Source organism: Bos grunniens, chromosome 23 (genome assembly GCF_055505025.1).
Source record: "Bos grunniens cultivar Pamir isolate PY7600 chromosome 23, Bosgru_T2T1.0, whole genome shotgun sequence".
NCBI lineage: Eukaryota > Metazoa > Chordata > Mammalia > Artiodactyla > Bovidae > Bos > Bos grunniens.
Genome location: NC_141187.1, coordinates 15,647,491 through 15,670,682, shown reverse-complemented (window position 1 = coordinate 15,670,682; position 23,192 = coordinate 15,647,491). Strand labels below are relative to the sequence as shown.

The following is a 23,192-nucleotide window of genomic DNA, read 5'->3' as shown; positions in this document are numbered from 1 at the left end:
TGCTGTGAAAGTGCTGCACTCAATATGCCAGCAAATTTGGAAGACTCAGCAGTGGCCACAGGACTGGAAAAGGTCAGTTTTCATTCTAATCCCAAAGAAAGGCAATGCCAAAGAATGCTCAAACTACCGCACAATTGCACTCATCTCACACGCTAGTAAAGTAATGCTCAAAATTCTCCAAGCCAGGCTTCAGCAATACATGAACCATGAACTTCCTGATGTTCAAGCTGGTTTTAGAAAAGGCAGAGGAACAAGAGATCAAATTGCCAACATCCGCTGGATCATGGAAAAAGCAAGAGAGTTAAAAAAAAAACCCATCTATTTTTGCTTTATTGACTATGCCAAGGCCTTTGACTGTGTGGATCACAATAAACTGTGGAAAATTCTGAAAGAGATGGGAATACCAGACCACCTGATCTGCCTCTTGAGAAATCTGTATGCAGGTCAGGAAGCAACAGTTAGAACTGGACATGGAACAACAGACTAGTTCCAAATAGGAAAAGGAGTACGTCAAGGCTGTATATTGTCACCCTGTTTATTTAACTTATATGCAGAGTACATCATGAGAAACGCTGGACTGGAAGAAGCACAAGCTGGAATCAAGATTGCCGGGAGAAATATCAATAACCTCAGATATGCAGATGACACAACCCTTATGGCACAAAGTGAAGAGGAACTCAAAAGCCTCTTGATGAAAGTGGAGAGTGAAAAAGTTGGCTTAAAGCTCAACATTCAGAAAATGAAGACCATGGCATCCAGTCCCATCACTTCATGGCAAATAGATGGGGAAACAGTGGAAACAGTGTCAGACTTTTTTTTTTTGGGCTCCAAGATCACTGCAGATGGTGACTGCAGCCATGAAATTAAAAGACGTTTACTCCTTGGAAGGAAAGTTATGACCAACCTAGATAACATATTCAAAAGCAGAGACATTACTTTGCCAACAAAGGTTCATCTAGTCAAGGCTTTGGTTTTTCCTGTGGTCATGTATGGATGTGAGAGTTGGACTGTGAAGAAGGCTGAGCACCAAAGAATTGATGCTTTCGAACTGTGGTGTTGGAGAAGACTCTTGAGAGTCCCTTGGACTGCAAGGAGATCCAACCAGTCCATTCTGAAGGAGATCAGCCCTGGGATTTCTTTGGAAGGAATGATGCTAAAGCTGAAACTCCAGTACTTTGGCCACCTCCTGCGAAGAGTTGACTCATTGGCAAAGACTCTGATGCTGGGAGGGATTGGGGGCAGGAGGAGAAGGGGACAACAGAGGATGAGATGGCTGGATGGCATCACTGACTCGATGGATGTGAGTCTGAGTGAACTCCAGGAGTTGGTGATGGACAGGGAGGCCTGGCGTGCTGCGATTCATGGGGTCATGGAGAGTCGGACACGACTGAGGGACTGAACTGAACTGAACTGAATGCCCACATTTACAGGGCAGGAAACTGACGCACGAACTGGGAGGATGCTGAGCTTGAGGTTAATGAAAAGGTCAATGGGGTATTCAGTTCTTTTTCTTTTCTTTTATTTGTTTGGCTGTGTCCAGTCTTAGTGCTGGCACTTGGGATCTTTCATGTGTCTTGTGGAAGCTTTCGCTGTGTCTTACAAAGCCTCTGTGGCATCAGGGCTCAGTAGTTGTGGCTCATGGACTTGGTTACTTCACAGCAAGTGGGATCTTAGTTCTCCGACCAGGGATAAAACCTGCATCCCCTGCATTGCAAGGCAGACTCTTAACCACTGGACCACCAGGGAAGCCCCAGGTGTTCATTTATTGCACTAAAGAAGCATACACAGAGCGTTTATGAAGAACTATTATTATGATCGTGAAATACAGGATTTTGGTACAAGGGAGCCCCAGTTGCCGAGAGGAGACAGCCCATCCCCAGGGAACCCCAGTCTGAGAGGAGACACAGCCCTGCCTCAAGGAACCCCAGTCTGGGGGAGACACAGCTCCACCTCAGGGATCCCCAGTCTGGGGGAGACACAGCCCCACCTCAGGGAGCCCCAGTCTCAGGAGACACAGCCCCACCTCAGGGAGCCCCAGTCTGGGGGAGACACAGCCCCTGTTTCTTGGTGAGTTGCAGGGTGAGGAGGAGGCAGGGCAGATCTTACTTCCTTCATGTGTCTGCTGCCAGCTCCACCTCTCCCCTTTCCCTCAGGGCTGGCTCTTCCTGTCTTGCCTTTAATAGATTGCAGTCTCCCAGAGGACAGGAAGGAACTGTTTATTGAGAAATCTGTATGGTGCCCAGCACAGCAGGTGCTCAATAAATATTTATAGCTGCTTAATGATTTAGCACAATAGATATGTACCCAACACCTAAAGACAGAAGCCTAATGAACAGAACATGGAACTGCTGTTCTGGTGGGGTCACTGGTGAAGAAACAGGCTGGGGATAGAATTACGAAGGAGCCTGGAGTGAGAAGAGAGGAGAGGCGGGGACACTTTCTCTATGGCCCCGTAGTGAGTGGCCATAAAATACCCTGATCAGAGCTTCATTATGACTTTCATAGGTTCTAAGCACTTTTACCTTTGAAGACTCTTTCCTTCACTTAAAAAAAAAAAAATTACTCTCTCTTCATTTCTGGCTACATTTTCCCTGGGCTGGAGGCATCCTACATACAAAGCAACCCTCAAGCCTAATCCTGGAATCTGAGCAGCTGGGTTGGAGGAAGATTCAGTTATTGCTCCTAGACCCCAGCTTTCCTGGCCTTAACTCCTCCCATGGAGCCTACAATGACAAGATTTCTTAAACTAGTGGCTGAGGTCCCCTGTGGGTGCTGAGTTCTATGAATATGTTTTACCTTTTAGCTTTTGATTTTAGTAGCAAATCTAAGAAAACATCCAGTTGCAGCTTAAAGACCATCCCCAGGAGAAGAATTATAGTGGGTGACACAGGTTTGAGATTTCACTCTGTGTGGCCTGCTGAGGTGTTTGACATGGAGGGACCCAGTCAGCGTCCACAACCCTGTGAGATCATCCAGTTTTACAGATGAGCACACCGATGTAGTGGGAAGGGAAGCAACTTGCCCAAGGTCACGAGGCTTGTGAGTGGTAACCCTTTGCCCATGAAGGGGGCTGGACTCTGGAATCCACGTGCCTCCAAGTCAAGCTTCTAACCACAGTGCTTCTCAAACTGGGGCCTTCAGAAGCGCTTTCCTTTAAAAGGTTTCTGTAATTACCCAACTTCGATAGATCTTCCTCAGTCTACCAAGTACTGTGAATCTTTGTTCTTCTAGAATAATCTCCATAAGAGAATCAACCTTAGTTGTTGATATCCTATCACCCATCCTTCAAGACCACAGTTCACATCCCTTCCTCCAAGGGGGATTCCATCACTCTAGTTAGGATGGATGTCTTCTGAAGAATTCTGTGAGGACAGTGCCATTCGTGGTAGGGTTGGGTGTATCTGGACTGCCTTTTGGAATTACAGCTCTGCCTTTTTTCTTCAGTCATTGTGCAAGTTATAGAAGCTTCCCAAGCCTCAGTTTCTCCACCTGTAAAATGGGTAAATAGTACTGTGGCAGCAAATGGCTTAACTGAGATGCCATGTGTAAAGTGCCAGATGCACTCGATACACTCCCATACTCTGGTGGCTCCCGGTTAAGTATGTGTGTGTGTAAGCTCCTCTTGAGGAGAGGGGAGATATCCCATCTGACTCTGTCCACCTTTATGCCCACGCCCTGCTTGCCACATAGAGCAGCTGCTCCACGGAAGCCTGATGGAATGACTGAGCCCTTGCTGCGGGATCAGGCTCATCCCCAAGTCTGTAGCGGTGGGTGGAAGGTCATATTGGGGAGGGATTGCTGTACCATTCCAGATCTCGATTCTGACATCTCCAGAGAGGAAGCCGAGGGAGAAAGGAAGGAGAGGATGAAGCATACAGGCAGAGGGAACTTGGGAAGGATGGAGGATTATGAGAGAAAGAGGGGCAGGAAGAAAAGGAAGGAGGTAAAGGGGAGGGAGAGATGAGTCTGCAAACAGAAAAAATAAAGGAAAAAGAGAAGCTCTTTGAGATTTTCAGACATTAGGATGGAGAGAGAGGCAGCCAAGGTCTCTCATTTCCCACACGTGAGGAAGGGACCAGGTTAGGAGCGGGCTAGGGTGCCGGGGGAGCCTGGTGGGCTGCCGTCTATGGGGTCGCACAGAGTCGAGCACGACTGCAGTGACTTAGCAGCAGGGTGCTCAGCTGGTTTGAGTCTCCTTTGCTCCCCACCCAGATCTCACCAGGCTGGGGCTGGAAATGAATTTGAATAGAGGACCCCTCACACCCTCTGCCCCCCGACACCATCCAGCCAAATTCCCCAGATAAGGAAACCGAGGCCTGCAGAGGAGAGGCGGCTTGCTGAAGTCCTGGGCAGGGCCAGGATGGGACCCAGGTCTCAGAACTCCAGCACCAAACTCTTCCTGCCGAATTAGTCTGCCCCTGGGAGCCAGAGTGCTTCTATTCCTACATGAAGAAAGACAATATTAGGAATGCAGAGAGCAAATCCCAGGGTAATGGAGCCTGGTGTTTGCAATAAAAATTTAAATGTGCCGTCCTGGTGGCAATAGCGACTTTTATCTGATCAGCCTGTCAGCGCTTAAGAAGGCTGGGCTGTGTAAATGGCAAAGGCAAATTGAATTCATATTTACTGCCCTTGAGTCTGTGGGGTTTATTGTTTCCAATGGATTCATGTCTCTCTCCTCTCTCCCCTTCTTCCTTTTCCTCCCTGTTCTCCTTACACTTACAAGTACTTTTATTATCCGACTACTCACTGGGAAAGTTGACAAGAGAGAAGGCTGCTCTGTGTGTGCAGATTTTTTTTCCATCTGCTGCTCCAAGTGAACTTTCCTCCTTTATCTGCCCTGCCCTGTGCCCTGGGAAGCTGTCCTATATGAACTGCCTCCTACAGTATCCTTTGTCCTCTGGCTTCCTCCATTTGGTTGTTGGGAGGCGCAGCAGGAGGTGAGAAAGAGGATGAGAGGGGGGGCCTGTTTCCTTGGCTGGCTCCCTCCCAGGCCCTAGTAGGTCAGTGGGTTGTATCCATCCTTATCTCTCTCCCGTGGCTGTAACTCTGCATGGGTTCTGGGAACTGCCCTCTGCCTTCACCCCTTCAGGCCTGGGGTGAAAGGATTTGAAAAGCCCTCCTCTGTTGCCAGCCCCTGGGGGCCTCATCACCCCAATTGGGTTTCCTTAACCTTGCCCATACGTGCGTGCTTCAGTTGTGTCCAACTCTTTGCAACCTCATGGACTATAGCCTGCTAGGCTCCTCTGTCCATGGGATTTTCCAGGCAACAGTGCTGGAGGGGGTTGCCATTCTCTTCTCCAGGGGATCTTCCCAACCCAGGGATCCAACCCGCATCTAACCCTGCCCACACCTCCGTAAACAGTGCCTTCATTAAACGTCCCTCAGGTACACCTGCGATTCTGTCATCTGTTCTTCCCTGACTGATGCCTCTCTGTCCCTTCTGTTCAGAAATGGGCGGGCACAGAGGACACTTTTCACAAAGTGGGAGGAGCCTCAGGGGCTGGAGCTAACCTGGACTGTGAGGAGCGGTTTGCGCAGAGGTGGGGAGGGCACACAGGCCTGGCACCCCAGACCACCACCCCCCGGAAGGGCTGGACAGCCCCGCCTCACCACCCCTCCTACCCCTTAGTGCTGCTCGCCTGGGGCATGTGACAGTCTCGCAGGCCTTTTCTCTAGTGAGACTTTTTCTCAAGACTTATGTCTGCTGAGGAAATTTGTGGGGTTAGGGTTAGCAAAGGCAGCGCCGACTGGAAAGTCCTGAAAAGTCTTCTTGCTTTCGTGTGTCACCTTGTGAGTCTAGGTTGGCCAACAGGTGATGAGGATTCCGTCCCAAGGCCAATTAAAGACCTGACATTGGAGGTGGCAACGTGGGAATCCTCGTCTGTAACTGTGTCCTCCATTGCAGCAGCCCCTCCCTACTACCCACAAATAATCAAATAAACTCCCATCAAGCCAATTTGATTGCCTAAATTCTTTTTATTTGAATAATCACAGGTGTTATTAGGAGTCCAAGATTAAACATGCTATGCTCGATGTTGTACCAAAGGCACATAACAAGGAAGGGTAATAACTGCAGGCCTGCGCAGTGAGACAGCGTCCTTCTCAGAGCAGCCTGGGAGCTTTCGTGATACAATGCCCGCGAGCAGCCCCTGATGAGGCCCAGCTGTGGACTTGTGGGGAAGGGCTGCTTCAGGGAGGGCAGGCCCTCGCCTCGGCTTCCCAGGGTGGGGCGAGGAGAGGGGGCTGTGAGGAGCAGGAGTACACTGCTAATAATCCTCATCCTGAAGGAAGAACTGTGGGCAGATGCTAGACACAGCCCTGCCTCAGGGAGCCCCAGTCTGAGGGGAGACACAGCCCCGCCTCAGGGAGCCCCAGTCTGAGGGGAGACACAGCCCCGCCTCAGGGAGCCCCAGTCTGAGGGGAGACACAGCCTAACCTCAGGGAGCCCCAGTCTGAGGGGAGACACAGCCCTGCTTCAGGGAGCCCAGTCTGCTGAGTGAAATCCAACCCCTATTTCTATTGACCTTCAAGGCTGTTATCCTAGTCAGATGTTAGCCTATAATCAAGTTCCCTAGCTGGACTAAACTTCAGTGCTATTCCACCATTGCCTACACTGTAGCCTGGGTGGCTTGAAGAAGAAAAGCCAATTTTAATTTTAGCCAGAGCCAAACATAATGAGGAGAGTAAATCATAGAGTGAACATTCCCCAGCCAAATGGAAATGAGTTTTGGATTATCTGCCGCTTTGAATTATCCACCCCACTGCTCCCTTCATCACCAAGGTCCTAGAGGGGGCTACACACTCAGTTTGCTCCCCTGAGTGTGGGGACTAGGGAGAGGCTAGGGGTACTTGAGGGCGGCGCTGGTGAGTCAGTGAACCTGGGGATGCTCTGTGATTTAGAGCAGAGAAGAATGAAAGGGCTAAAATGACAGACTGGGTCATTGGATGTGAATCTGCTGGAGAAGTCCTTGGGAGAGAGAGCGAGGACTGAAAGCCTGGATTGACTAGAAGTGCAACCCTGTGTATCCACATTCTCCACACTCCACCTCTGAGGTAAGAAGGAATCAGGCCACCCAGGTTCCGAGAACTGAAGCCTTGCTTGAGCCTTCAGGTGACAGAATCGAAAAGATGCTTGAAATGGGGCCAGGGGTATTGCAGAGACAGAGTCTTGAAAGTCATGACTGAATAAAAGCACAAAATCTCTGTGTGAAACCAGAGCCCCCACACACTCACACCTGAGGGCCAGAGTGGACGCTGACAGGAGGACACGGAGAGGAAGGCCGAGGCCTAAACTGCTGCTGCGAGCTGCCAGCCCTGTGGGCTCTCTGTGTCCCCTAAGCAGGGCCGGATCACAGGCAACCATGGAGATTAATGCATTCGTAGTTGACAACACGCCCACAGAACAGTATTTGTCCCTATCAAAGCCGAACGAATAAGCTCGCCTCCCGTCCCTCACACACCCTCATTCACATCCAGGCCCTCATTCGTAAAACCAGGCCCTCCTTCACCCACACAGCCCTCCATTCACCAAGCACACAAGTTCTCTCAGTCATCACCTCCATTCATGCGACGCCCCCTCTCTCATACACAAAGGCACATTCAGTCAGACACGCCTGCTTTTTCACACACACACACCTCTCCACTCACACTCCACACCCCTCTGATCACAGGTCTTCTTCATTCACAGTAAACACTCACCACGCACAAACACTCATCCGCATATTGGCTCACACAGGTCTCAAGACAAAAGAGGACTCGGGTTCTACAACCCCAGTTGTGACTACATTGGGTAGATACATTTTCCCATTCAACTCTCAATACCAACCATTTGCATGGCAACTAAAAGTCCCTTTCCTTCAGTGAGTGGCCTGTTTGTGTTAGTCTTTGACAAGAATGTACATGGCTTTTTGATCCTTTTTTTTTTTTTTAATTCCCAATAGTCCAGGCTCAGTGGGTACATTAAATCCTGAGAGTTATAATTAAGAAGTGTCCCCTGGGCTGGATTCCCCAGAAATGGACTTGAAACAAGGATTTGAGCGTAAGTGGCTTATTCAGCCCATGATGGCAGGGCACTCGGAAAAAAGGAAGATGGGTAGGAGGTGAGATGAGGAGCCGGGACAGGTTGTATAAGAAGCAGGTTACTGCGAAGGGCCGCCAGGGCTCATTCTCACTGGGGACCTGAAGGAGACTGTGCAGAACGTGTTTGGAGTCATCCCACCCAACCAGTGAGGAAGTTGAGGGGTTTATCCTTCATCCCCGCTGCTGGCCTTGGTTGGGGGGCTGCTCTCCAGGGCATGAATTTGCCCCAGCCTGCCTGGCCTGCCCCAGATGGGAGTGAGCACACTTCTGCAGTAAGAGGGCATGAACAGAGTGTCAAAGGTGCCAGGGTGTACGCTGGAGCACTCATCCATCCATTCATTTGGTCATTCATTCATTCCTTCTCCCTTCAAATGTCCCCGGTGCCTGCTCAGTGCTAGGTACTGGCCTTGCTACTGGGGATTCAGAACTAAACAAAATACAGTCCCTGCCAAGAAGAGGTTCCCAGGTGAATGGGGTAGAAGACAGGGAAACACATAATTACACTGCAATACAATGAAAGCTACCGGGGATGCTTTAACACGGAGGCAGAGTGCTGTCACCCAGAACAGAGAGGAAGCAGTTCTGAGCTTAATAACTTACTTACCGTAACAACTGCTTACCTTGCACAATAGAAGTTTACACAGACTCTAAATGGGCTCAATCTGCCCTCGGATGTTTTAGATTCCATTTCCCCTTTTCTTTCCTGTTACCTCTGCTGTCTAAGACCACTCTTTCCAGTTTATGAAGCAGTCCCGGGATTCAGGATGTGGTTTCTGTCTCTGTGGCTTTGCCCGGGGACAGCACAGGGAATGTTTTTGCCCATCCTGTGTGGGTGTCTTTCTGCAGTAATGGAACTTGGACCTTCCAAGGGCAGAGGGATCCCTTGGGATTTTGGCTTTTTCTGCCTCTCTCTCTCTCTGTCTCTCTCTCTCCTTCTCTCTCTTCAAACTAGAAGCTGTAATCAAAATTGAAGCTGCCTGATGTCAAAGACTGGGCTTCCCAGGTGGCGCCAGTGGTAAAGAACCTGCCTGCCATTGCAAGAGACATAAGAGACGCAGGTTCGATCCCTGGGTCGGGAAGATCCTCTGGAGAAGGTCATGGCAACCCACTTCAGTATTCTTGCCTGGAGAATCCCAAGGACAGAAAAGCCTGGTAGGCTATAGTCCATGGGGTCGCAGAGTCAGACATGACTGAAGCAACTTAGCATGAGGTCAAAGACTATGCCTCCCTGATCAGACTGAGATCATTGAAGTCAGGAGCTATCTCCTCTCCAACACTTTCATTGAACTTGCACCCTCCCTTCTTTCTCAAGGTTCTAGAAGGATTCCTATACACGTCAGCATCAGAGAGGGGAATGGGGAATACCAGTTCTCTGATACTAACTCATTTTTCTTACCCTTAGAAGAAGCCCCAAACTGTTACTTCTGGAGGGCCTGGAAGGTGGTGGGCCTGGAGCAAGGGCAGGGCTTGAAGCATCCAACTGGAACCACACCCCAGGCTAGGGGCAGGGTCCCACCTGGCAACTCCTAGACCAGAGAAGCAGCGTCTTCTGGAAGCCCATGTCTGGAAATCAAGTTTCCTTTTCTAGTCCCCTGGCTCCAGAGTCGGTCCCTTCAGAGCTCGTCTTGAGTGGTGTGATTTATGGGGAGCAGCCAGCTCTCTGCGAGGGCAAAACGCAGGCGGCTGCCTCTCCTAGCAGATTCAAACCCCTCCCACTCTTATTAATTCACACTTTCCCATCAGCCTGGAGCACCCTGGAGGGGCCATTTCTTTTTACCTGAAGCAGAGACAGGCATCTTACTTGATTTACAGGCTCCAGGGGCGGGTGGCTCCTCGGCTGGTTGCTAAGGTATCTTTTAAATGGAAATCAGGGTGGAGAGATATCACATATATCGTGCCAGCCATCTGCTAAATGTTGCCTCTTCTGTCTGGAACAGCTTGAGGTGGTTCTGACGGGGAAGCATGGCCCAGGGGCTGGGGAAGTGGGGGAGGGAAGTCTGTGGTCTCCACATCAAGTGAAGGCATTCATTTTATGCCACCTTGTCTGCCGTGTCCCTTAGCTTTTCCCTTTCTGTCCTCATCTTTCTTTTTTCCCTTTTGTTTTAAATGTAAAATCCCATCTGGAGATTCTGTACAAACCACCAGCCTTGATCCACAACTCTAAATTCATCGCCAGTATATTTAATTGTGTGCATGCATTGTGTGTGTGTGTGTGTGTACATGAGTGACTCAATACCGATGGGCCTGACAGGTGGGTCTTCCTGAGCCAATGAAGCCTCAGCTTCTGAGAACACCAGCATTCCTTCTAGGCTCCTCCCCAAGCAGGAAACACAAGTGCCCAAATTTAGCTGAACAGCTGGGCCGTCCCAGGTTACTAAGCAATCTCGTAGTAGAGGCAGCCAGTTTCTATGTACACCAGGCACGTGGAAGCCTCTGGAGTGTCTCTTCTCTATCAGGTTCTTCTCTCTCCTCTTCTACTATTAGGATGGCCCGAAGCTAGACTCTCCTGAGTTCAAATTCTGATCCTTCTTGCGGGAGCTGGGAGAGTTTGGGCAGGTCCAAATCTCTTTGAACCTTCCTGGTGGTTAAAATAGGGGTAGCAATACTCAGGTCGTCAGTATGGTAGGGCAAGTTACTCACTGGACAAATCTGTTCAGCTAAGGAGCCAGTCCAAATGCCCAGTGGGGACTGCTGCTGCTGCTGCTAAGTCACTTCAGTCGTGTCCGACTCTGTGCAACCCCATAGATGGCAGCCCACCAGGCTCCCCCGTCCCTGGGATTCTCCAGGCAAGAACACTGGAGTGGGTTGCCATTTCCTTCTCCAATGCATGAAAATTAGAAGTGAAAGTGAAGTCGCTCAGTTGTGTCCGATTCTTAGTGACCCCATGGACTGCAGCCCACCAGGCTCCTCCGCCCATGGAATTTTCCAGGCAAGAGTACAGGAGTGGGTCGCCATTGCCTTCTCCGCCAGTGGGGACACCTCTTTCTAATTACACAAGAGCACCGTTGGGCCAGCCTTAGCACTCACCTTGCAGAGTTGTGAAAACCAAGTGCAGAACCTAGGGAAGGAGACAGGAGACACTGTTCCTACCCTGGGTAAACTCCTAGAGATGTGCTGATTTTCTCAGACACTGTAGGTCCAAAGAAGACTGTTTCTCTTCCTCTTCAGTTCATCGCCTCTGTTTCTCTGGCAACTTTCCCCACTCACCCCTCCCTTCCCCCAGTCCTGGCTCATAGACATTCTGAGCAGACAAGGTCTGGCTCCCTTGCAGATGGATTCTTCCCATGAAGGCTGATTCTGACATTTGATACCAGCATCCATTTCACAGCCTCCTTCAGATCCCCACGCACCTCTCTCAGTTTTGCCCACAAATAATCCTATGGCCCCTCCTGCCTGCTTTCATCAGCTTCTTTGTTCCTGATCCCAGCCTTCTACTCCTAATCTCCACCCCTCCGTGGTCCCCTCCACCACCTACACCATTCCGAGATGCTAAGAGGGACCTGGGTTGCTCCTTCTAGCATTTGCTAAAATCCCTTCTCAAAAGAGAGAGCCCTCTGCCCCCTAGGGTGTGCACTAATTGCCTGTTATTCACCCTGTTCCTCTCACCTCCCTCCCAACTTGGGGTTTAAGCTGCTTTTTGTTGGCTATGAGAGTAATATATTAAGTGACAGTTCTCAGAATACAATTTTAATTAAGCTTCAATAGTCACTTCTCTGTCAGTAATCTTCCATGCTGATTACTTAAAATATATTTACCCAGCTCTATTATGTCATTGATTTGAATTCATTAGACGTTTGTTAATCCTCAACAAACTTTTTTTTTAAAACAACTGTGTTTTGTTTAGCATAATTTTCAAGGACGAAACTGTTTTAAACCATGGGCTCCGTGCATCCCAAAGTGTCCAGATCTTTCCTGCTTGCTGATGCCTTGTCACTCTCTTCCAGAGGGCAGCCAATGGAGGCGCGACTGAAAGGCACAAGGATGCCGTGGCACAGGGCGGTCAGTCCACGTGACCCTGATGTTGCCATACTGGTCAGCTTTCCAGGACACAGGGCAGGGCTGGAGAGGGTGGAGAGAGGATCTGGAGGGGCAGTGGAAGATACCCCCACAGGCCACCGACAGCCTCGGCCCTGAACTCGCATGTACCTGACAATGATTATTACTGTTTGCTATGTGTGCTATGACGGGGAGACGTTGGGAAGCGCTGCTGAGCCTCCAAAAATGCAGGGTTGATGGTTGCCAGAGGGGAAGGATGGGAGGAAGGGATAGTTAGGGAGTTGGGGATGGACATGTACACACTGCTATATTGCAAATGGATAACCAACAGGGTCCCCCTGTATAGCACAGGGAATTCTGCTCAATGTTATGTGGTAGCCTGGATGGGAGGGGAGTTTGGGGGAGAAGGGATACATGTATATGTATGACTGAGTCCCTTTGCCATCCACCTGAAACTATCACAACGCTGTTAATCAGCTACACTCCCAATACAAAATAAAAAATTTAAAAGAAAAAGAAAATGCAGTGTGACAAGAGCTCATAAGGAGGATGCCTTTCTCAAACCCTGTCCCCTTCCTCCATAAACATACACATGCACATACATACATGCACGCAGGCATGTAGCCACCTCCAGTTTAACTATCGAGGGACCTCCTGGGTGTGACTGTTGCTGTCCCTGTGTCCCCCGTGAGTATAGGGGATACCTCTCACCTCTCCTTGAACAGATGCAGTGGCCAGAGGCATATTCTATGACTGCAGTGAGCCAACCTGGAGAGCATAGCAGATGACTGGCAGAAGATGCTTCTGAAGCTTCTGTGTGACCAGGCCACCCAACAAAGATGGTTTTCTCAGCTGATTAGCCAAGTGAGTGTTGGCTCTGGCCAATGTTGATACAGAACTCAGAACTCAGTGACAATGCCAGAAATTCACTGGGTTCAGTACCATAGTTCATTCACTCATTCATTCATTCCATACTGATTGGGAAACTTACTATTAGGTGGGTGTGGTATTGGTGCTAAGATACAGTGACAGGTGGACATGATAGATACATTCCCTGCCTCATGGAGTTTCCGGTCTAGGAAGGCAGACATGTAAGTGATTAAGGAACTATGTAAGTATGGTGAGTGATACATAAGACAAGTATAGGGTTGTTGTCGTTCAGTCGCTCAGTCATGTCTCTTTGTGACCCTTTGTGACCCCCTGGACTGCAGCACGCCAGGCTTCCCTGTCCTTTACCATCTCCTGGAGCTTGCTCAAACTCAAGTCCATCGAGTTGGTGATGCCATCCAACCATCTCATCCTCTGTGGTCCCCTTCTCCTCCTGCCTTCAATCTTTCCCAGCATCAGGGTCTGTTCTAATGAGTCGGCTCTTCACATCAGGTGGCCAAAGTGTTGGTGCTTCAGCTTCAGCATCAGTCCTTCCAATGAATACTCAGGATTGATCTCCTTTAGGATGGACTGGTGGCTCTCTTTGCAGTCCAAGGGACTCTCAAAAGTCTTCTCCAACACCACAGTTCAAAAGCATCAATTCTTGGCACTCAGCCTTCCTTATGGTCCAACTCTCACATTCATACATGAGTACTGGAAAAACCATAGCTTTGACTAGATGGAACTTTGTTGGCAAAGTAATGTCTGGGCTTTTTAATGTGCTGTCTAGGTTTTTTGACTATAGGGTACTAAGGGGCAAATAGCAGAAGGGTCTGTTTTGGTCTAGATTTTGGAGAGGCTTCCTGGAGCAGGTGGTGTTTAAGCTGGGCCTAGAGGTGGACTAGGAGTTTGGTTAGCCAGGAGTGGAGGTGGGAGAGAAGCCAGGAAGAGACCAGAGCAAGGAGGAAGTCCCAGAGGAAGAGCAGATTGGCATTTATAAGTGAAAGAGGTGGAATGTAGTTGGAGCAAGAAGAACAAAGGGAGAGAGAGTTGGGAGAAGTAAAGTGAAAAAATGGGCAGAACCAGCTCTTGCAAAGACTTGTTCTTATGCCAAAAAGATAAGAAGAAGGTCAATGTAGATGGAGAAGATTCCTGTTTGTGTTATTAGGACTAAGTTAAGTGTGAACCTAGAAGGTCAGACATATTTGCATGTTGAGGAAGTGGCAGGCAGACACCTCTAGGGTGGATGTGGCTGGGTGGTACCAGGGTCAGGGCAGGCTGGTACCCTTCATGGAAGAGGTCAGCGAGAGCAGGGACTGGAAAGGTGGGCAGTTGCTCACGGGACTTCAGAGCAGAGTTGCATGGAATTAGGTATGTTGACAAAGACTTTTAATGAGGGTGACCATAATGAAGATGAAAAGGGGAGATATCCTGTGGAACAGAGGTAAGCAAACTTTTTCTATAAATGGCAAGACAATAAATATTTTAGGCTTTGCTGGCCCTGTTCTATCTGTTGCAACTACTTACTCCCACCATTGTAGCATGAAAAAAAAAGCCATAGACAATATGCAGATATGTGCAAGGCTGTGTTCTAATAAAACTATTGACAACAACAGGTGGCAGGCTATATTTGGCCCTTGGAATACACTTAGCTAACCCCTGCTCTAATGGTCCTGTCCAGTGTAGAAGCCCATAGCCACATAAGGCTATTGAGCACTTGAAATGTTCTCTAAGTGTTAAATACTCTTAGATTTTGAAGACTTAGTACAAATAAAAAAGATTGCTACACACCTCATTCATAATTGTTTGTATTGATTACACATTGAAATAATATTTTAGATACAGTAGGCTAAATTAAATACCTGATCAAAACTGATTTCACTTGTTTCTTTTCACATTTTTAATAGGGGTGTATAATTTAAATGTAATTTAATATGTATGTAATTTAAAATTACATTTATGGCTCACAGTACATTTCTATTAGACAGTGTTATTCAGGAATAATCCTACAGATGAAATGTAGAGTAAGTTTCTAGCCCTAAAGGATCTCAGGTGGGAGATTTACCTTTAAGGAGATACAATGATGGAATTCAAATCTTCACAGTAAAGTAATATTCAATTTGAATAGGTTTTTTTATTTACAAAGCATTTTTTTAAGAAAACCATAAATATTTACTGAGATGTAAAAAAAAAGTCTTGCTATATAAAGAGATGTCTCATATTTCATAGAAGATAGACTGACAAATATGTTAATTATTCTAAATTAATTTAGAATGGGTTTTTAAATTTACTATATATCTTGTTTTTTTTGTATCAGCTAGTTGTCTGCATCTGTGCTCCTCAAACAGAGCAATGGAGCTCTGCTTTCTCAAGATATTAATAGTTGTTATGCAAAAAAGGAGTATATTTAACTAAAAAAAGAAGCCACACGGCATTAAACATTAATCCAAATTTCTTTACTGCCACAGAATTTCTCAACCCTTCTGAACTTGCTAGTGTGCAGAGAGCTTTCGCAAGAGAGGGTGTACTTCCCAATTCACTGGCCTTAGGCGTCTTCCTTGTAGAACCCAATTCACACTCCTAGAAGGCAAATTGAGAAGTGCTAGTCTGTGTGATGCAACAAAACCAGTGTGCGCGATTTTCCAAAAGTCCAGCTCAGTGGATGTTTTTAGCACCACGTAAATAGAGCCACACTGTGTGCAACATGGAATAGTGAGAAACCTATAATATTCGAAGGTTCAAAGACCTGAACCAAAGCCCCATCCCTTCCTTCCCTGGTTAGTCATTCTTGCAAAAGCACATTCTATGTGCCAGGCGGCGCTTTAGGCCTTTTATTCGGTGGTGAATTAAAAACAAGTCCCAACTGTTTCGAGCTTTGTTGTCATTTAAGAAGACAAACGGTAACAAGACACATAGACGAAATATACAGTAAGGTAGATAGTGATTGATTCCAAGGAGAAAGCAGAGCAAGGAAGAGGGATGTGCACAGAGGGTAAGGCCTCGGTGAGAAAGTGACTTTTTCATAAGGACCTGAAGGAGGTTCTTAGGCTCCTTAGATGGACAAGTCCTCATCTATATACACTGGTAAGTCCTTCCCTGTGAAGGGTGCTCCCAAAGCCCAGATGAGGTGATGTGTACGAAGATCTGGGCAGGGGACCAGTATGTACTGAACGCTCAGAAGAAGTCTATGCCTTGGTTTCCCATCCCACCCCCTTCTTCACTCCCCTAAGCTCCCATTCTGTGGATTCTCCATGATAAAGAATTTATCCAAAGCCAGTTCCCCGTTTACCCTGGCGACTCCCAGGGATAGCTCTCTCCTTGTCCACCTTCTTGTTCTTAGGGAATGCTGGTCCAATCTGATTTCACAGTGAGTCTAATCCAGTTAAGAAGGCAAAACCACTTCAAAAGGCTGCTATAATGTACGTTTCAAATCCAAAGATTACTAGACAAACCACTGATATGGAATTATCCATCCATCCATGCATCCAACAAGTATTGAGCACCTACTGTGTTTCAAGCACTGTGCTAGATGAACTGTTGTTATTTAGTCACCAAGTTGTGCCCGACTCTTTGTGACCCCCAAGGACTGTAGCCCGCCAGGCTCCCCTGTCCATGGGATTTCCCTGGGCAAGAATACTGGAGTGGGCTGTCATTTCCTTCTCAAGGGGATCTTCCCAACCCAGGGATTGAACCTGTGTCTTCTGCATTGGCAGGCAGATTCTTTACCACTGAGCCACCTGGGAAGTGATTAGAGCAATGAACAGAACAGACAAAAGGGCCTGCCCTCCTGGAACTGACATTCTAGTTGGGGAGATAGAAAATATTCCATAAACATAATTAATAAGAAAATCAAGTAAGCTGTTCCAAGGCGATAAGAGCTAAGGAGAAAGGAAACATTAGAACTGTTATCAGCAGGATTGCTAGAAGAGATCACTCCTGCATAAGCTGATGCCATTCTCCGCTGCTCCCTAGGGCAGCCGGTAGGTGTGAGAGTGGGCGCTGCAGGTGAGGGCGTTAGGAAGTCGCCTCCCAATCCTGACCTTGTGTCCCTCCCTTCCAGGCACCACGGCCTGAGTGACCAGACCATGGAGACCCTGCTTGGCGGCCTGCTGGCGTTTGGCATGGCGTTTGCTGTGGTCGACGCCTGTCCCAAGTACTGCGTCTGTCAGAACCTGTCTGAGTCACTGGGGACCCTGTGCCCCTCCAAGGGGCTGCTCTTCGTGCCGCCAGACATTGATCGGCGGACAGTGGAGCTGCGTCTGGGTGGCAATTTCATCATCCACATTGGCCGCCAGGACTTCGCCAACATGACGGGGCTGGTGGACCTGACCCTGTCCAGGAACACCATCAGTCACATCCAGCCCTTCTCCTTCCTGGACCTGGAGAGCCTGCGCTCCCTGCACCTGGACAGCAACCGGCTGCCCAGCCTCGGGGAGGACACGCTGCGCGGCCTGGTCAACCTGCAGCATCTCATCGTGAACAACAACCAGCTGGGCGGCATCGCAGAGGAGGCCTTTGAGGACTTCCTGCTGACCCTGGAGGACTTGGACCTCTCCTACAACAACCTCCACGGGCTGCCCTGGGGCTCTGTGCGGCGCATGATCAACCTGCACCAGCTGAGCCTCGACCACAACCTGCTGGACCACATCGCCGAGGGCACCTTCACCGACCTGCAGAAACTGGCCCGCCTGGACCTCACCTCCAACCGGCTGCAGAAGCTGCCCCCGGACCCCATCTTCGCCCGCTCCCAGGCCTCGGCTCTGACCGCCACGCCCTTCGCCCCACCCCTGTCCTTTAGTTTCGGGGGCAACCCGCTGCACTGTAACTGTGAGCTTCTCTGGCTCCGCAGGCTGGAGCGGGACGACGACCTGGAGACGTGCGGCTCCCCGGGGGGCCTCAAGGGCCGCTACTTCTGGCACGTGCGCGAGGAGGAGTTTGTGTGCGAACCGCCGCTCATCACCCAGCACACGCACAAGCTGCTTGTCCTGGAGGGCCAGGCGGCCACGCTCAAGTGCAAGGCCATCGGGGACCCCAGCCCCCTCATCCACTGGGTGGCCCCCGATGACCGCCTGGTGGGGAATTCCTCCAGGACCGCCGTGTATGACAATGGCACCCTGGACATCCTCATCACCACGTCTCAGGACAGCGGCGCCTTCACCTGCATCGCTGCCAACGCCGCCGGGGAGGCCACGGCCACGGTGGAGGTCTCCATCGTCCAGCTGCCGCACCTCAGCAACAGCACCAGCCGGGCGGCACCCCCCAAGTCCCGGCTCTCGGACATCACCGGCTCCAGCAAGACCAGCCGCGGAGGTGGAGGAAGTGGGGGCGGGGAGCCTCCCAAAAGCCCCCCGGAACGGGCTGTGCTGGTGTCTGACGTGACCACCACCTCGGCCCTGGTCAAGTGGTCAGTCAGCAAGTCTGCCCCGCGGGTGAAAATGTACCAGCTGCAGTACAATTGCTCCGACGATGAGGTACTGATTTACAGGTGAGCCGAGGCTGCTGCAATGCAGGGAGGTGTCCAGATGGGCCTGGAGGAAGTTATGGGGTGGGTTTAGAGCTGTTCCTACCGATGCCGCCCCCCACTCCCACCCCCCAGAGGTGTTTGTGCGATTCCAGGGACACACTGTGCCATTTGTGCAGGTGAGGGGAAATAGAATGAACATTATGTACAAGTTTCAGGAGAGGGTGCCCTACATGTGCAGCCTGAAGAGATGTGTGTGTGGGAGGATGGTGCCTCCCAGAGGTCTGGCAGTGGTAGGTGGTCTCAATGACTATGAGCTCCGAGTTTTCTTCTTTTTTTTTTTTTTAATTAATTAATTTATTTTAATTGGAGGATAATTATTTTACAATATTGTGATGGTTTTTGTCATACATCAACCAATATGAATCAGCCACATTTGAGCCTTAGATGGAGGACACACAATAACAATAAGGAGATCTCTTGGCCAGAGGATCTGACTCCTCCAACGAAGGATGAATCTGGCCTTCACCTAGATTCATAGGCAGTCATGGCTAAGGTCAGGAAGTGTAGAATTCAGATCATCACTCTGCCATTTGCTAATCATTTAATTGTCTTGCCCTGCCTCAGTTTTCCTCATCTGTAAAATGGGGATAATCCACGCCTGACTTAGTCTGCAGGTGAAAGTGAAACTCTTAGTTGCTCAGTTGTGTCCAGGTCTTCGCAACCCCATGGACTGTAGCCACCAGACTCCTCTCTCCTTGGAATTCTCCAAGAATACTGGAGTGGATAGCCATTCCCTTCTCCAGGGGATCTTTCCAACCAAGGGATCAAACCTGAGTCTTCTGCGCTGCAGGCAGATTGTTTACGGTGTGACCCACCAGGGAAGCCCACACTGGCTGAAAGAAGAAACAGGCAGAGATAACTGAAACTCAGCATCCTGCCTCAGACCCAGCTAGATCAAAGGGCCCACAAGCATTCTGCACTCAGTTTCTTTGCTTCCCTAAGTTTTCTTTTCTTCTGGGTTTGGCTTCACCGTCACATACCTCTTTCCTCTGGGCAGCCCTAGAAGAAGAGCCTCCCTGTCCCAGTTGTTCCACCAAAGTCCTGGATGAGCTCTGATTAACCAGAGCAGGTCATGTGAGCCAGTGAGTATTAGGTCATCCTGCCCAGCTGTCCTGACCTCTCCAGGTGTCAGTCTTTTCATCTGTAAAATGGAGACAATAGTGTTGACTTTGTCGATCTGCTGTGAGGATCAAAGGGTCATTTCTTAGGCTGGTAGAAGGGAGGTGAAGACTCAAAAGCTGCAACAGAACTGCTTAAGTTGTCCAGAAGGAAGGCTCCATCAAATAATGGATCCAAGCTAAAGGGTCAGGGTCTGACCACAGGTGTGTTTCCTTTGCAGCCAGATTCCTGCTTGTGTTAAACATGACAGATGTGGCTTAGAGTCTTACAGTTCAAGGAATGTATGGTTTCTTTTGAAATCCTGTGTGTTTTATCTTATGCATTCAAAATGATTATTCTGAGAAGGGATCCCATAGACTTTACCAGACAGCTGAAGGGTCCATGGTGCAAGAGAGATCAAGAACCTTGATCCATTGATGAGCTTTCTTCCAGCTCTGATTTTCTCACTTGATGAATAGGTCTCTGGATAGGAAGGTGTGGACAAAGAAAGGCATTTATTCACCAAATGAGATGGAGGGTAGGAGCCCCATGGACATTGGTGGAGCCAAGGAACTTCCCTTATCTTGCGTCACATATGTGGCTTGTCTAGGGGGCAGTTTCCTTCTCAGCATGTAAAGAAAATAGCAGTAGAACTTAACTGAAGTATATGCATTCACATATATATATATATGAAATTAAATAATACATATTGTTATATATGTGACATACATGTAAAATTAAACAATATACATATGTATTTTTCTGATTACAACAGTAATAGTCTTTGTAGAAAATTTGGAACATTGACAAAATGATAAAGAAATAGAGGAAAATTGCCTGTAATCCCACCACTCATAGTTAACCAGAGCATTTGATCTCTAAGTTTTATTTCAGTTTAAAACAATACTCATGATTAATCTAATGTGTCCTTTTGATTCTTAATTCTTTCCACTCAACATTGTACCTTGCTTATATCTCACGATATTAAAATATTTTTCATTTGGCTATAACATAATTTATTTAATCAATCTTTTATTTTTCAACATTTAGGCTGTTTCCATTTTTCAGTATTAAAAGCAAAAAAGTAGTAAAGCAGCAATGGATATATCTTTTTACATAAATATAGTTATGCAAAACTTCAGTGATTTCCTTAGCCTATTTTCCTAGGGGTTGAGTTACTGGTTTCATAGGTAAATAATGATCTTTATAGATTGCATATAAACACTTAGTTATCCTCTCACCAGTGAGAGGTACCCATTTTGACCACACCCTTGCCAATTATAGATATATAATTACTTTCATTTTTGCCAATCTCACAGGTGAAAAATGGAACTTGTTTTAATTTGCATTTCTTTGATAGTGTATAAGGTTGACCTTTTGAAAATAAGTATATTTCTTCACTTGTGAATTTATTATATGGTTTTGACTTTGATATAAACTGTAAAGGAGAAAAGCTACCAGCTCTGAGGCCTACACAGGCATAGGATGAAAGGAAATGCAGTTTGCAAGGGAAGAGATGCTGGCATCAAGGTGGCAGAAAGCCAAGACTGCCAAAATGGAGCCCCTCCCTGGGGCATCTCAGAAATCCTGGGAGGACCCCCAAGAGGGGTCGGAGTTATGCTTCTGAAGTCACTCAAAGCTGGATTCAAACCACTTTTATTTGGTGATTGAGATCTTGGAGACACTAGGTTTATAAACAGAAATACAAGCAGACTTTGAAGATATTTTGGATTGGGTTCCAGACCATGGCAATAAAGCGAATATTGCAATAAAGCAAGCCACATCAATTTTTTGCTTTCCCAGTGCATATAAAAGTTATGCTGATACTATACTGTAGTCTGTTAAATGTGCAATAACATTATGTCTAAAAAAACAATGTACATACTTTAATTAAAAAATACCTTAATGCTAAAAAATACCAACCATCATCTGAGCCTTCAGAGAATCATAGTAGTAACACCAAAGATCACTGGTCACGGACACCATAACAAATATAATAATAATGAAAAAAGTTTGAAATTGTGAGAGAATTACCAAAATGTGACACAGAGACATGAAGTGAGAAAATGCTGTTAGAAAAACATCACCTATAGACTTCTTCAATGCAGCATTGCCTCAAATCTTCAATTTGTAAAAAATACAGCATTTGCCAAGTGTAATAAGCAAAGTGCAATAAAGAAAAGTAAATGGAAGCATCAGGAAGCTTAGGGGAAAAATGCAGATAACAGTGCTGACTTCCCCTTATTGAGGTCTTGAAGATTAGAAGAGAAACATCATGGAAAGCTTTCTGAATCGTGCAGGCATGTAGTAAGTGTTCAGGCAATATAAGTGATTATTGTTGTTGTTATTAGCAATTGGGGTAGGAGTAACAGTAATGGTGAGAGTGAGACCATTATCTTGTCTGCCATCCTGGGGGGCAAAGGGAAGAGGAAGGTTAGATACACAGCTCAATCTTTAAGAAGCCGGATTTCCAAAATTTAAAGGAAAAGGACAGTGTGAGTCTGTAGCTAGTTAATAGTAACGGCAATCACTAGACAACATTTTTACCAGCTTACTGTGGGTTTTACATGTAGCTTTCCAAGGAGTAAGCATCTCATTTCATTCTCCTGGACATACCAGGAAGTATAAAAGACCAAGAGAATTAAACTCTCCCAAGGTCACTCCCCTGGCTTCAGTTCCGAAATTCAGCCACCGTGGCCATTCTACCTTCGTCCTTACAGTGCAACTGGCTGTTAAGACAAATAGGAGACTCCAAGGAAGAGCAGTAGGTTTTTAGAAAGTGAACTGTCCCCACGGGAAAGAAGAGACACCAACCGGGCTGCACATTGGCTCTGTGATATGCTCAGCCTACAACAGCGACGTGTTCACACGAGGGGCAGAAAGGTTTCTACCCGAAGATGAATATGACAGCACTCAAAAAACTATGATCATGGCATCCAGTCCCATCACTTCATGGCAAATAGATGGGGAAAAAGTGGAAACAGTGACAGATTTTATTTTCTTAGACTCCAGAATCACTGTGGATGGTGACTGCAGCCATGAATTTAAAAGACACTTGCTCCTTGGAAGAAAAGCTATGACAAACCTAGACAGCATGTTAAAAAGCAGAGACATCACTTCGCTGACAAAGGTCCGTGTAGTCAAAGCTATGGTTTTTCCAGTAATCATGTATGGATGTAAGAATTGGACCATAAAGAAGGCTGAGCACCAAAGAATTGAAGCTTTTAAACTGTGGTGCTAAAGAAGACTCCTGAGAGTCCCTTGGACAGCAAGGAGATCAAACTAGTAATTCTAAAGGAAATCAACCCTGAATGTTCATTGGAAGGACTGATGCTGAAGCTGAAATTCCAATACTTTGGCCACCTAATGGGAAGAGCTGACTCATTGAAAAAGACCCTGATGCTGGGTAAGGTTGAAAGCAGGAGGAGAAGGGGACGACAGAGGATGAAATGGTTCAGTGGAATCACTGACTCAATGGACATGAGTTTGAGCAAACTTTGGGAGATGGTGAAGGACAGGAAAGCCTGGCATTCTGCAGTCCATGGGGTCGCAAAGAGTTGGACAGGACTGAGCAACTAAACAACAGCAATATACGATACAGAGATGCTCATGGCAGGGCTTTTAA

General features: G+C 47.7%; 1 protein-coding gene across 1 annotated transcript in view; it reads left to right on the top strand.

Annotated features, from left to right (window-relative positions):
- LRFN2 (leucine rich repeat and fibronectin type III domain containing 2) overlaps positions 1-23,192 on the top strand; it is a 202,056-nt gene that overhangs the window by 141,925 nt on the left and 36,939 nt on the right. Inside the window, exon 2 of the mRNA XM_086370657.1 lies at positions 17,006-18,430. Within this exon, the coding sequence (XP_086226783.1) occupies positions 17,031-18,430 (1,400 nt within the window). The 5' untranslated portion in view covers positions 17,006-17,030. The remainder of the gene's footprint in view (positions 1-17,005; positions 18,431-23,192) is intronic.